This window comes from Urocitellus parryii, chromosome 6 (genome assembly GCF_045843805.1).
Source record: "Urocitellus parryii isolate mUroPar1 chromosome 6, mUroPar1.hap1, whole genome shotgun sequence".
NCBI lineage: Eukaryota > Metazoa > Chordata > Mammalia > Rodentia > Sciuridae > Urocitellus > Urocitellus parryii.
In genome coordinates, this window is record NC_135536.1 from 152,378,414 (window position 1) to 152,391,026 (window position 12,613).

The 12,613-nt window shown below is 44.6% G+C and overlaps 1 protein-coding gene across 1 annotated transcript; it reads left to right on the forward strand.

Annotated features, from left to right (window-relative positions):
- Positions 1 to 1,143: 1,143 nt before the first annotated feature.
- Positions 1,144 to 7,769, forward strand: LOC113185830 (cystatin-9-like). Its single transcript, XM_026393070.1, has 3 exons — positions 1,144 to 1,177; positions 5,879 to 6,060; positions 7,587 to 7,769. Exons 1-3 carry the CDS (start codon positions 1,144 to 1,146, stop codon positions 7,767 to 7,769), a joined length of 399 nt encoding a protein of 132 aa, XP_026248855.1.
- The last annotated feature ends 4,844 nt before the right edge of the window (positions 7,770 to 12,613 follow it).

Here is a 12,613-nt window from a genome sequence, read left to right on the forward strand (position 1 = left end):
CAAGAAACAAAGGGAAGGGCCACTGTGGCTTTGCACACGTAGCAAGACCTCCCCGATTAAGAGCTCATATGTTTTATAAAAATGGTCTTCTTTTGACTTTTTCTTTGCCATTGTCAGATCCAATCGTTGCCTTTCTTTTTGTTGTTGTTGTTGTTTTAAATTTGCTGCAAGTCTATGTGAGATCCAATCTTTAAATCATCGAAACTTAACTGAAAACCGCTCAGAATTGTGGGAGGGCCAAGGAGGATGCAGAGTGGCCCTGGCATCCTTGGAATCCCTCAGTAGCTTCTGTCTCTTATTTCTTTTTTTTTTTTTTAATATATTATGCTTACATTTTTAAAAATACCTTTCTTTCTCTTTCTTTCTTTCTCTTTCTTTCTCTTTCTTTCTTTCTCTTCCTTTCTTTTTCTTTCTTTCTCTTTCTTTCTCTTTCTTTCTCTTTCTCTTTCTTTCTCTTTCTTTCTCTTTCTTTCTCTTTCTTTCTTTCTCTTTCTTTCTTTCTCTTTCTTTCTTTCTTTCTCTTTCTTTCTTTCTCTTTCTTTCTTTTTCTTTCTTTCTCTTTCTTTCTCTTTCTTTCTCTTTCTCTTTCTTTCTGTCTCTTTCTTTCTTTCTCTTTCTCTTTCTTTCTCTTTCTCTCTTTCTTTCTTTTTCTTTCTTTCTCTTTCTTTCTTTCTCTTTCTTTCTCTTTCTTTCTATTTCTTTCTTTCTCTTTCTTTCTTTCTCTTTCTTTCTTTCTCTTTCTTTCTCTTTCTTTCTTTCTATTTCTTTCTTTCTATTTCTTTCTTTCTCTTGCTTTCTTTCTCTTGCTTTCTTTCTCTTTCTTTCTTTCTCTTTCTTTCTTTCTTTTTATTTGGTGCTGAGGATCGAACCCAGGGCCTTGCACGTGCTAGGCAAGCACTCCACTGCTGAGCCACAGCCCAGTCCGTCTGTCTCTTATTTCTTCAAACCTATCATAACAATGCCTCCTGTTCTGAATCCTGTCACTTTTTTCTTCTTTGATCGCATGGACTCTAAGCACCCTCTCGTATTTCAGCCTGTGGAACACCTGGGGAATCTGAAGGGCATGCTGTAAAGGGATGTCAAGCAATCAGTCAACAGAAGTGGCCTGGAAGTCAGTCAGATGATCTGGAAACCAGGGGGGCCATGGGGCGAGAGCTAGAGGAGGTGGCTAAAGAAGGTAGGCTGTGAGGACAGCGGCCAGAGCTCAGAGAAGACACTGAGCCGGGTGTAGGGGAGCCAGGAGAGCATCATGCACTTTGAACACAGGCAGCTGGCTTGGATGGCACCCCAATGCCTGCACCTCACTTTTACCCTCACAGATAAGAGTTGGTGATTTGGTCTTAGTCATTGCTGACCTTCTCTGATGGTTCTCAATTCTTGCAGAAATAGCAGAAGTTTGGTTCCAGGGAATCAGGCCCATTTCAGTGAGTCGTTACTGATGTTACAGGGTGAAGCCTTCTGAGAACTGCAGCAGTGTGAAGTTCCCCCTCCTTAAACCTTGATTCTCAGATCAAGTCAGAAAGATGTCAGACATGTCTCTAAAAGAAACAGGCCTGAGTTAAGTAGAAAGGATGGGAAAGAGAAAAGGGGAATACTCTCAAGGGGGAGAGTGGGTCCTCTCAGAGAGGTGGGGGCCTATGTGCCTCTCTTGCCCTCCAGTTTCATAGGGGGCGGGGGAGTCTCTAGAGAGTCCAGCTCACGTCTACCTCATGACTTTTGACTGACAGCAGGATGACATTAGACTTTAAGTCCCCACTGCCATGACAACCCTAGGTGGCTTTGGCCCATGCTGACCACTTCTGATTAGAACCTGTTCTTCACACATTTTGTGGTTAGGGGGAATTATTCTTATCCCCTTGAGTTCTGGGATCTGGTCTGTGCAGCGGTCACCAAGGTTCCCCCAGCTTCTGGGTAACTTGTGTTCTTCTTATTAGTATTTTGGAGCCCCCATTTCTCTTGCAGACAACAGGTGGTTTGCTGAGGGATGTAACACAAATCCTGTCCACTTAAGCCAGGCAGGGTTGCAGGTAAAATACTTTTTAAAAGTGAAAGTATGTAGGGGGTCCGCACAGTAGGCCTATTTTATAGAATCATTCCCTTAACCTTATGTTCCCACCACTCATGTCTGTCTGTCCTCTGTGGCTCATATCTTCCCATGAGACCCATCTGTGGTGCTTAGTACCAGCAACCCAAAAATGAGCACCTCAGCAATCACACTTGCCCCAAAAGGATAATGGTTCAGTACCTGCCCAGGATTAATGACTTATGAGACAGAACTCCTCCAAACAAAGTCAAAGGAGCTTCGAAAACAAGAAACATTTGACATGGGTATTGAAGGATGAGTAGGAGTCAATGACATCCCAGATTCTTTTTTTTTTTTTTTTTTAGAGAGAGAGAGAGAGAGAGAGAGAGAGAGAATTTATTTATTTTAGTTTTCGGCGGACACAACATCTTTATTTGTATGTGGTGCTGAGGATCGAACCCGGGTCGCACGCATGCCAGGCGAGCACGCTACCACTTGAGCCACATCCCCAGCCCATCATCCCAGATTCTTGATGAAGGGACAGCCAGGTAGAGAACTGTGACAGCCTGCTGAGACCTCCCTGGCAAGGCACCCCAGGCCTTCTGTCATGGTTTTGTCCCTGTCCTCCAAGTTCTAAAAGTCTAGAGATCACAGTGACTGTTCTTATCTTGGCTTCTCTCTTGGGAAACTGATCTCTCTCACTTCTGAAGGGAGGCCTTCTCAGGCCACAAGGGTTGCAACAAAAGTTCAGACATACTTGTAAGGGCTAGAAACGTGCACACACCCATCATTCCCGTCTGGGTAAGGTGGCCCACATCCCTTCCTTGGCTGTACAGTGAGGACAGATCTGATGCACAGGGCCCTGAGCCGTCCCTGGTGTGAGAGCACATATGGGCGTACACTTGGGAAGCCTGTGCACCTGTGCTTAGAGCAGGGGCCCCACCAACAGTTTACAGAAGAGACCTGTGCTTGCCAGTCCCTGACTTGAGAACATGCGAGTTTCTTCCGTGAGTATTGCTAGCCTCTGTCAGGACACTCACAACCTATCCAGGTGTGTGTCAGGATTCTAGTTCTCGTAGGACTCCACAGCCCATTCCTCCAGAAAGCACAAGGACATTTCCACATTTACCCCTTCCCTACTGCTCAACTTCCACCATCATTCTCCAGCAAGAAACCATGATGTTTACACTTGAGCTGCAGTTTTAGTGATCTTAAAGCCATCAAGAAAAAAAAAAAAAAGATGCAATCTCTTTGGGGGATGTTTTCGTTCACATCTGGATGGATTCCTCAAATGATAACACCAAATATCTTCGTCATTGCAAAGAACACATTCCAACCTGTCATTACCCTGCCTAGATGAAATTGACCCCTGGAAGATTGTGGAACAGTGGGTGTGGAAATGTTCTCTGAAAGGAACAATCAAAAGACATGTGGAATAGGAGACAGAGGAAGCCAGCTCCCTAGAACAGGGGCCACTGTGTTTACTACACTAGGGTGCAGGAGATGAGAGCACGTGGGGTTGGGGGCAGGGTGGGGTAGCAAGGCTGGGAGTCCCCAAGGTTGGAAACCCCCGACGTGCAGTTGTAGTGAAACCAGAATTTTGATGAAACTTGAATCTCTGCTTCTGTTGGTGGGTGGGGTCTGTGAAAACTGCAGGCCTCTCTGAGTGCCCTGCTGTATCTCTTAGTGTTGAGGCTCTAAATAGTGAGTGGGCTGTGCCCTTCAGGGTTGCAATAGGCTCCAGCAACTCACTGCCAACTTCACTCTGGGTTCTTGTTTTCCAAATCCAAAGAATGAAATTCACAGACAATGAAATGCAAAGTGAAAGGAGTAAGATTTATTCAAGTGTGAAGAATAGGAACCAGGGACAGAGGGGACCCCAATAGGGGTTGCCTCCTGAATGTGCTAGTCTAGGGGTTTCTATTGCACTTGGGTGAATACTGTTGGGTCAAATTTATGCTAATTAGGGCTTGGAAAAGTACCAACACTATTGTGTATCCCTGAAATCCCATTCAGGTCTGCACCATTTTTGTTTTCCTGCTGTTTGAGTAGTGGGAGGTTAAGTCAGATCGTGGATGCTCAGGGATGGGGGATGGGGGTGGGGGTTTCAGGCTGCAGCACTGTATGGAGAGAGTGGCTGCCACAGTACAAGAAGTCAGGGTGCCCTGGCTCAGCTTGGTGCTGGCTTGCTGTGCCTCAGGCCTGTACTGACATGGCAGACACCGTCCAGCCCAGTCTGTGCTGGCTACCTGTGCTCCAGCCCACCCAGGCTTCTGCTCTGCTGCTCCAGGACAAGGGCCTGGCTTCACCAGGAGATCTTGATTGCTGCAACTCCCGAACCTAACCCTGAGGGATCACCATGCAGAAGGCCAGCCACACGATCAGGTGCAAAGCAACCTCTCTTCTCCAAAGGCCCTGACCTGGTGACTGATGCCTTGAGTCTTGAAGCTCTCCTTCCCTCTATCACCAGGTGATGTGCTTTTTCCCTTTTCCTGATCCTGTGTGCTCCTTCCCCCTCCCCCATTCCTCTCAAGTTGAGCTATTTCTGACTTGTGGCTTGGTTTAATATCCATGCCCCCAGGGACATATTCTGAACCTGAACAACTCACAGTGTGGCCCCAAGGACCAATAACATTACCATCCCCTAGAAGCAGTTGAGAAATGCAAATTCCTGGCCTTTACAGACCTCCTGGGTCAGAATACTAGAATCAAGAACTTGTATTTTAACAGCCTTCAGGAGATTCTCGTCCCCTTGAAAATTTGCAAGTAGCTGAAGATAAATGTTGAAAGCATACTTTATGGGGACAAGGCTTAAGTCTTGCCTATAAAAAGTGTATAATTCAGACTTGTCAGGACACCATTTGCTGCCAGAGTTGGAGGTTGCAAAGGTCTCCGATTTCCAGAGACCAGACTCCACACGTAAACTGTGCCCAAGGAGCTGTGATCAATCTGGCCACAAGAGGGCACCAACGACCACCTCTCAGCCATCCTTAGTCTGGATTGCCTTCTCTGTCTTCATCTCCCTCTTTCTCTACTCCCATTACTCTAATGAAAATGGCCACTCCTCCTCTGAATTCCTCTGGAGGATTGCATTCACTTAATCAGCCAGGATTCCAGGCACAGCAGTGGTGGTTTAATCCAGGGCTGAGAAACTGGGGTCAGGGAGAGGAGAAGCAGTTCAGGAGAGCGTCTGTCTGTATTCCTCAACTCTGTGCACCCCAGGGTTGACATGAGGGCCACTGACCTTGTCTATTCTAGAACCTGGGAAGGGGGAAAGGTGGGACACAGTGGAGCTCAGACATTCTGGGGACATGTGAGGTGGCAAAATCCAGACCTCCTGTGGCTCTAGGATGAACCCACATTATCTCTGGGCAGCGGTACTTCTCTTTATCTACAATTTACTCATCACACACATCTCTTTTATCTGTCCCTTCTTGCCTCATTATCCCTGTCCACTAACACCTCTGGAGTTTGTGTCCTTGTTTTCAGCATCTGATTCAGGGACATCCTAAGAAGGCTTCACTGAGGCATCAGGGAGCAAGTGTGGTTGGGACTTAAGTCAGGGGACCCTCTGTCCTCTTGTTTGTCCTCCTCAATCCATCTGACTAGGTCCTGTCACTCCCTCTGGACAGGAGATAAGTTAGCTTTCACTGGAGGAAGTGAGACCACTTGTGGGAAGGTGTAATGGCAAAGAGGAGGCCCAGAGGGAGGGCCAAACAGATAAATTAAAGGGCTGAACCTGGAAGAGTAAGGACTGAGAAGTGCAAAGGCAGGGATTGCCCAGTGCCTACACCATGTTGTGTCCACCTGGGAGGAGGGTTCTTCCCTGGGCCATGCTGCTGCTGCTTCTCTTAGGCTTCCATCCCCTGGTAACTCAGGCCTGGTGTTCAGAAAAAGATATGTACACTCTCCAGCTGCAAATTGGGGATCCCAACTTCTCTCCTACGTTGGAGTTTGCCTTACAGAAATTCAACCAGCAGAACAAGGACCAGTATGCTTACAAGCTTGTCCAGGTCCTGAGTTCTGAGACTAAGAAGGTGAGTGACCACCTCCTCTCCCACCTTGCCCTCTGCGCCTGCCACTTGGTGAGGGGTGAGGGGAGTATCATCGTCAGTGAGTCCTGGTTGAACATTTGTTGTCCTTGCTCCAATAAAACAAAAGCTAACTCTGTTAGCATTCTGGTTCAGGACGAAGTTTAACTTAGAAATTCATGTTTTATATTAGGCCAATGCCACTCACACTCAAGATGAGGTTTTAAAATTTGCTTTTATGACATTGTTTAACTAAAGAATGACTTTGAAATAAAAACACTTAGGTGATGAAGCTACCAGTTAAAGAAGAGAAAATGACTGTGGAGATATATTGAAAAAAAATATTTCAAGGATATAAAATAAAGCAATTATGAAACACAGAGAGAAACACATAGACAAACAGAGATCCATGAACAGAGGGAGGAACAGAGAAGAGAGCATGCCAGGCGGAAGGGGAGGCACTGATGATTCAAAGAGCAATCAGACCTGAGAACCATGGTGGGCTTGGCTCCTCTGCCCTGATTTCCCCCTGCCCTGAGCTCCTTGGTGTGTCTCTGTATAGCATATGATATAATCAAGGACTCTTCCTCTGCTCATTCTTATTAATCCAAAAATGTTCTCTTTTTGATGGAGTCACTATAATGCCATCAGGAATGCAATGTTCATCTCCTAATGGGACACCTCTAGTTTGGAGGGAGGGTGAGCATCACTATTCCTCCTTTAGCACACAGCCTATAAGAAGGGCAGAGGGACCACAACCCCAAAGAGAGCTGAAGGCTTTGTGGCCACTGATGTACAGTGTCCTAGCTGATCTAATGTCCCAAACTCCCAGAATGGCATCTGACCTGTTGGTCTCTGGACTGGCAGTTGCAGGGTCAGTTGGGTGAGTTGGGAAGAATGGATGGATGGGGTGGGAGGACATGGAATGGAATGAGGTGAAACTGAGTGGGAAGAAGTGGAAGGAGAATTTCAGAGTGCACTTTGTCATAGGAGTAGATATTGGCAGTGTACCACAAATGGGTTCTCATGCATGGTGGTAGTGCTGACTGCCATTCTTCTTGCTCTAGCTCAGGGGAAAGCATTGATAACATGTCATATATTAGGCTCCTTCCCTCAGGGCCAAGATTACCTATAAAACCCTTGAGGAGCCACCACCTTGACAAGTGCTAGGAAATTGACCCCTGGGAATGCAATCTTAAGTTCAGATGCCTGCTGAGAGTGAGACTGAGGTCTCACTGTGGTAGAGAGGGGACTCTGGGACTGTAGACAAGTGACCTATAATTGGCATATGACCTGGCCTGGATTTTCCCCAGGCCTCTACCAGGTCCACTCATTCTTTGCTTTTAATCCCCCATCTATAGAGGATTCCCCTGGATTTCACCTCCAGTGAGCAGATGTCAGACCCACAGGGAAGCTCCTGAATGGAGTAGAGTTTGGGTCTTCCCTCCACTGGACACAACCATAACACAACGGTCAAGCTACTAAAGGGCAGCCAGAAGGGCTTCTTCACTTTAATCCTTCTGTGTCTGCAGATGAGCATCTCAACAATTTATTCCATGACGCTAGAGCTGGGAAGAACAGTATGTGGAAAATCTGAGGGAGATATTAATGACTGCCCACTTCAAGACAGCCCAGAGCAGAACCATGTAAGCGAGAGCACCAGCTTACCTCATTTCACAGATGTGGGTGCTCCTTGGGCATGGAGTGGGGTGTAGAAGCAGCTCATCAAGCCATTCTTAGGGACGTAAGGAGTAAGCCAGCAGCAGGCTCAATCAGGCCATCCTGCCTGAGCCTCAGTGGGGAGCCTACCAGGCAAGCAGCACAGAGGTGAACCTGAAGAATCATGGCCAACCTCAGTTTCCAACTGTGTCACTCATGCACTTATAGCTGCCTGCTGACTGCTTCCTAGGACATATGGCCTTCATATTGCTCATGTTTATCTTGGTCTTGGTGTCCTGGGCTGAGTAGAGGATGTCCCTTGCTTGGTCTTCATTTCCTCTACTCCCTGCCTTCATGAGAAGGAATCTGGTGGGCATCCAACATCACTTTTGCCTAAGTGTGCGGAGCTCAGGGTCTGCATATATGGACCCAGAGCCTGAGGAGTCGGCAGGTAAGAAAGAATCCCAGGTCCTGCCCTATACCCTGCTGAGCTGCAATACTTATTCTGAGGAACAAGGACAAGGAGAAGCCCACCACTGGTGACAACTCCTCCTAGGATTAATAGATCCCCAAATTAGAGAATTAATTTGTAACTTAACAGTGACTTAAATCTGAAAGCAGCCAGTTTTCTCTGGGTCAGAGCATCCCTCTCCTTCTCTTGGGAGCTTGGATCACACAGAGAAAGACTGGAGGTTCACTGGAGGTCACCGATTGGAATAGCAGAACTGACACAGGTGCCCTTGGGTCAGCAGTGAGCTCCAGATCAGGATGCAGCTCAGGACTTACCCAGAGTTCAGGTTGGTTGGCCATGCCTGAGAGCCAAAGGCTCCCTGGTACAACTGCTGGCCCCAGGACAGGACAAGGTTAAAATGGATACTGTGTTCAAAGCATGAGCCACAGCTTCCTGAGCCTCCGCCACCCACTGTCCCATCTTTGATTGTTCACTCAGACCTCCACCTGCCTCTTCATAATCAACACCCAGAAGTTGGCAGTAAGTTTCAGCATGCTAAAGAAGAATTGCTCAGAGTGATTCGCCTGATTTGGATCCACCCACAGGACTGGTCATGGTGGGCTCCATCTTCTGTGGACACCAGCCATTCACAGAAGTTGGCATTTCAGTAGCTGAACAGTTCTGTTATACTTTAATCTCTTGTTTTACAAATGTCTAGAGTTTTGTGTCCTAACATTTTAGAAAATCTTCTAAAATCTTTAAGAAAATCTCCTTCATCAGGTCCATCATGAAGAATAGATCATTATAGATGATAATAAATAAATCAAAATAGATGCATTTCTATCAGCTTTGTGAGTCATGATTATGAGGGTGATTATGAGGTAATTATACTCAAAAGGGTGGTCTGCTGTCTCTCTAGAAGTGTCCCTCTTCCTTCTAGACCTCCTGAATGCAGCCGCAAGTGGCACAACTAAGGTGCATCTGAGCTGCCGTCTTAGAGTTCATGGCAATGACCCACACATATCCAGAGGTAAAATGACTGTGACTTCTCAGGGCATCTGATGTGCGCCATGGAGGCAGCCAAGCCCTAAGTCCCCTCACGGCACCTGTGTCCTCTACTTTTAAAGGGCTGGTTTTCATACCTTTCCCTGGTCCTCAGCAGGATGGTAGATAAAGGAAGGACTCTAGCTTTACTCTCTAAGGATAGTCCCAGCACTGGGAGCAGCTACAGCATATCCTGGTAACCTCACAGAAATGGACAACTTCAGGATCACCCCATCTTTGCAAAAGGAGCCTGTTTCTCAGATCCCCAAGGGATGCAAGGAAAATTAATATTTGATATGTTCTGATGTGTCAGAGACTACTAAGATCATGCCTATATCACTTGACTAGGGTTTGGTACACATTCCGCGGGGAAAAAAAAATAGCAACTATTTTGGTGTTTATGGACCATATGGTCTCTTTCTCAATGACCCAATATTATTCTTGTATGTTGAGAGAAGCCATAAGCAATGTGTAAACAAATGAGAGTGACTGTGTTCCAATGGGACTATATTGACACAAGTAGGCAGTTGCTGGTTTGCCTCTTGAGCCATAGCTACCAATCTCCAAAAACCCCTCTCTATGCCCTGTACTTGATGTCTCTAAGCACTATCATGCAGGCAGCTCCCATTTCAGCACCTTCACCTCCCCAGGCTGGGTTCAGGGCCTGCTCAGTGCAAATGGAGTTCCATCAGCAGATTGTTTTCACTTTGCAGGTGTGGAGGTCTGAGAGTCAACCGCCATTACTAGGAGACAGACAGATTTACATTCCAGTCTTGGCATCCCAACTCCAGGGGACCCAATTCAAAGAGGGATTTCCACATCAATTCTCAGAGCTTCTCTAAGCAGGATTAACCTTCATGGACCATAGTCTGAGCTTTAGAAAGTCATTTACCAAGTTTTCAAATAAGACTTGAGCTGCTTCCATGAATATATCTTCAACTTTTCTCAGCTGCTACTTATAAACTTTCAGAAGAACAAGAATCCCCCAAAGGTTATTAAAATTCAAGTTCTATCCTCCCCAACTCCCAGGCTACTGACCCAGCAAATATGGAAGGAACCAGGAAATTTTCATTTGTAACCAGCTCCCAAGGGATACAGGTATTTCTGGCCCTGTGGCACACTTAGAGAAGCCCAGGTTTGGAAGATCTCCCTGGGACTTGATATGGACTAAACCACAAATAAAAAGTTAACTCAATATTATTCAACCATAAAGAAGAATATAATTATGGCATTTTCCAGTGAATGGATGGAATTGGAGACTATCATGCTGAGTGAAATAATCTAGTCCTAAAAAACTGAATATTTTCTCTGATCTGCAGATGCTAACACACAATAAGGGGAAGGGGAACAAAAGTACTTTGGATTAGACAAAGGGGAATGAAGGGGAGGGAAGGGGATTGAGAATAGGAAAGACGGTAGAATAAATTGGACATTACTTTCCTATGTGCATACATAAATACACAACCATTGTAACTCCACATCATGTACAACCACAAGAATCAGAAGTTATACTCCATGTATGTATGTCAAAATACATTATACTGTCATATATAACCAAAAAGAATGAATAAATATTTTTTAAAAAGAAGTTGATTCAACTTGAAGGGAATCAGGATGAGGCTTGAGAGTGGTTTCTAGGGTGTGCATGGAACAGGAAGAAGGAAGAAGGAAGAATAATTGCTTGATGATAAAGAAAAAGCGGCATCTCTTACTTCCCGGAGCCATCAATTTCTAGGGTGGTGCTTCCACAAGAAGAGAGAATCTGCTTTGAACCTCAGCACCTGACTTCCTTACACTGTGGTCCCTCAGAGCCAGGGACTTCCTAAGAGCTACAGATCTTAAGACCCATTCTTATATATAGTCAACACCCTAAAATTGACTGTTTAAAATTTTTTTGTGTTTTGCTATTATAAAGAGTGGTATAATGAATATTTCTTTAATATCTACTTGTGCATATATTGGATTGTTTTTTCCTTGTCAAGAAGCTCAACTTCTCTAAAGTTAAACTATAAAATTTTTTTGTGTTTTGCTATTATAAAGAGTGGTATAATGAATATTTCTTTAATATCTACTTGTGCATATATTGGATTGTTTTTTCCTTGTCAAGAAGCTCAACTTCTCTAAAGTTAAACTATTTCCAATATTTTTGACCTCTTAAAAATTTGTAGTTGGGCTGGGGATGTGGCTCAAGCAGTAGCGCGCTCGCCTGGCGTGCATGCGGCCCGGGTTCGATCCTCAGCACCACATACAAACAAAGATGTTGTGTCCGCTGAGAACTAGAAAATAAATGTTGGAAAACTCTCTCTCTCTCTCTCTCTCTCTCTCTCTCTCTCTCTCTCTCTCTCTCCTCTCTCACTCTCTCTTTAAAAAAAATTGTAGTAAAATTCTTTATTATTTAGAAAATTTCTTTGGTAAAATGTTGTTAAAATGTCCTCTTTTTAAAGCAAATAAGTTTAGCCTGATGTTGTCTCCTAGACCCAGAACTCTTTCATAAATAAAGCCTAACTTGGAGGCATTTCTTGTGGCTGACATAAAAATTAAAATCTCGCCTTAATCACAGCTGGCCAGTCAATTGGTTTTATAACTGAAGACCTCCCATTACACCAGGCCCAATAATACAAATGTCTGAGAGCTCTCCTCGCACCACACCCAATAAGGCAAACACCTTGACCTTCCAACATGACATGCTCAAATAAGAAAAATGCCTAGCTATAGTCAATCAGGTAGCTGCTTTGTTTTCTTGTTCAGCTTGTAAAACCTTACTGCTCACATTGTAGGAGCAGAGTTTCTCAAGGCTTGAGTGTTGCCTGATTCATAAATACTTCTTTGCTCAAATAAAACCTGTATTTTAATTTTGTCTAAAATTTTTCTTTTAACAGTTTGGTATTAGATGAGAGATTCAAAGGACACCTCCAGTAACACCCCAGAGAATCTACTGACAAGTGAAGGACAACTGGTCTACTGTGCTTGCGGCTCCTTCACTGCAACTGGCACCCATGTGTGAGATACCTCTCTTGTATGAGCTCCCTCTCAGATTTTGAGCTCTCTGGAGCATTTCCTTAACTAGGCTCTCTAGAATCAGATTGGATTCAATAAATAACTAGACTGGGCCCAATTACATGTAGATAACCAATTAATCTGATATAATTATTACACATTATGTACATGTACTCAAACATCACACTGTGTACCCCGTAATATGTATAATTAGTATATGTCAATTAAAAATTGAAAAAAAATAATAATTGCCTTGGTCAAAGGTATTAACATGGGGTATGATGACAATCAGGTCCACCTCCATTTGGAAACACTAATATTTTACGAAATAGTTATTGGAAGACTTATGCCCCTAATAATAGTATCACATATGTAGATATGAGACCGTAATACAAGTTTTTATTTTCA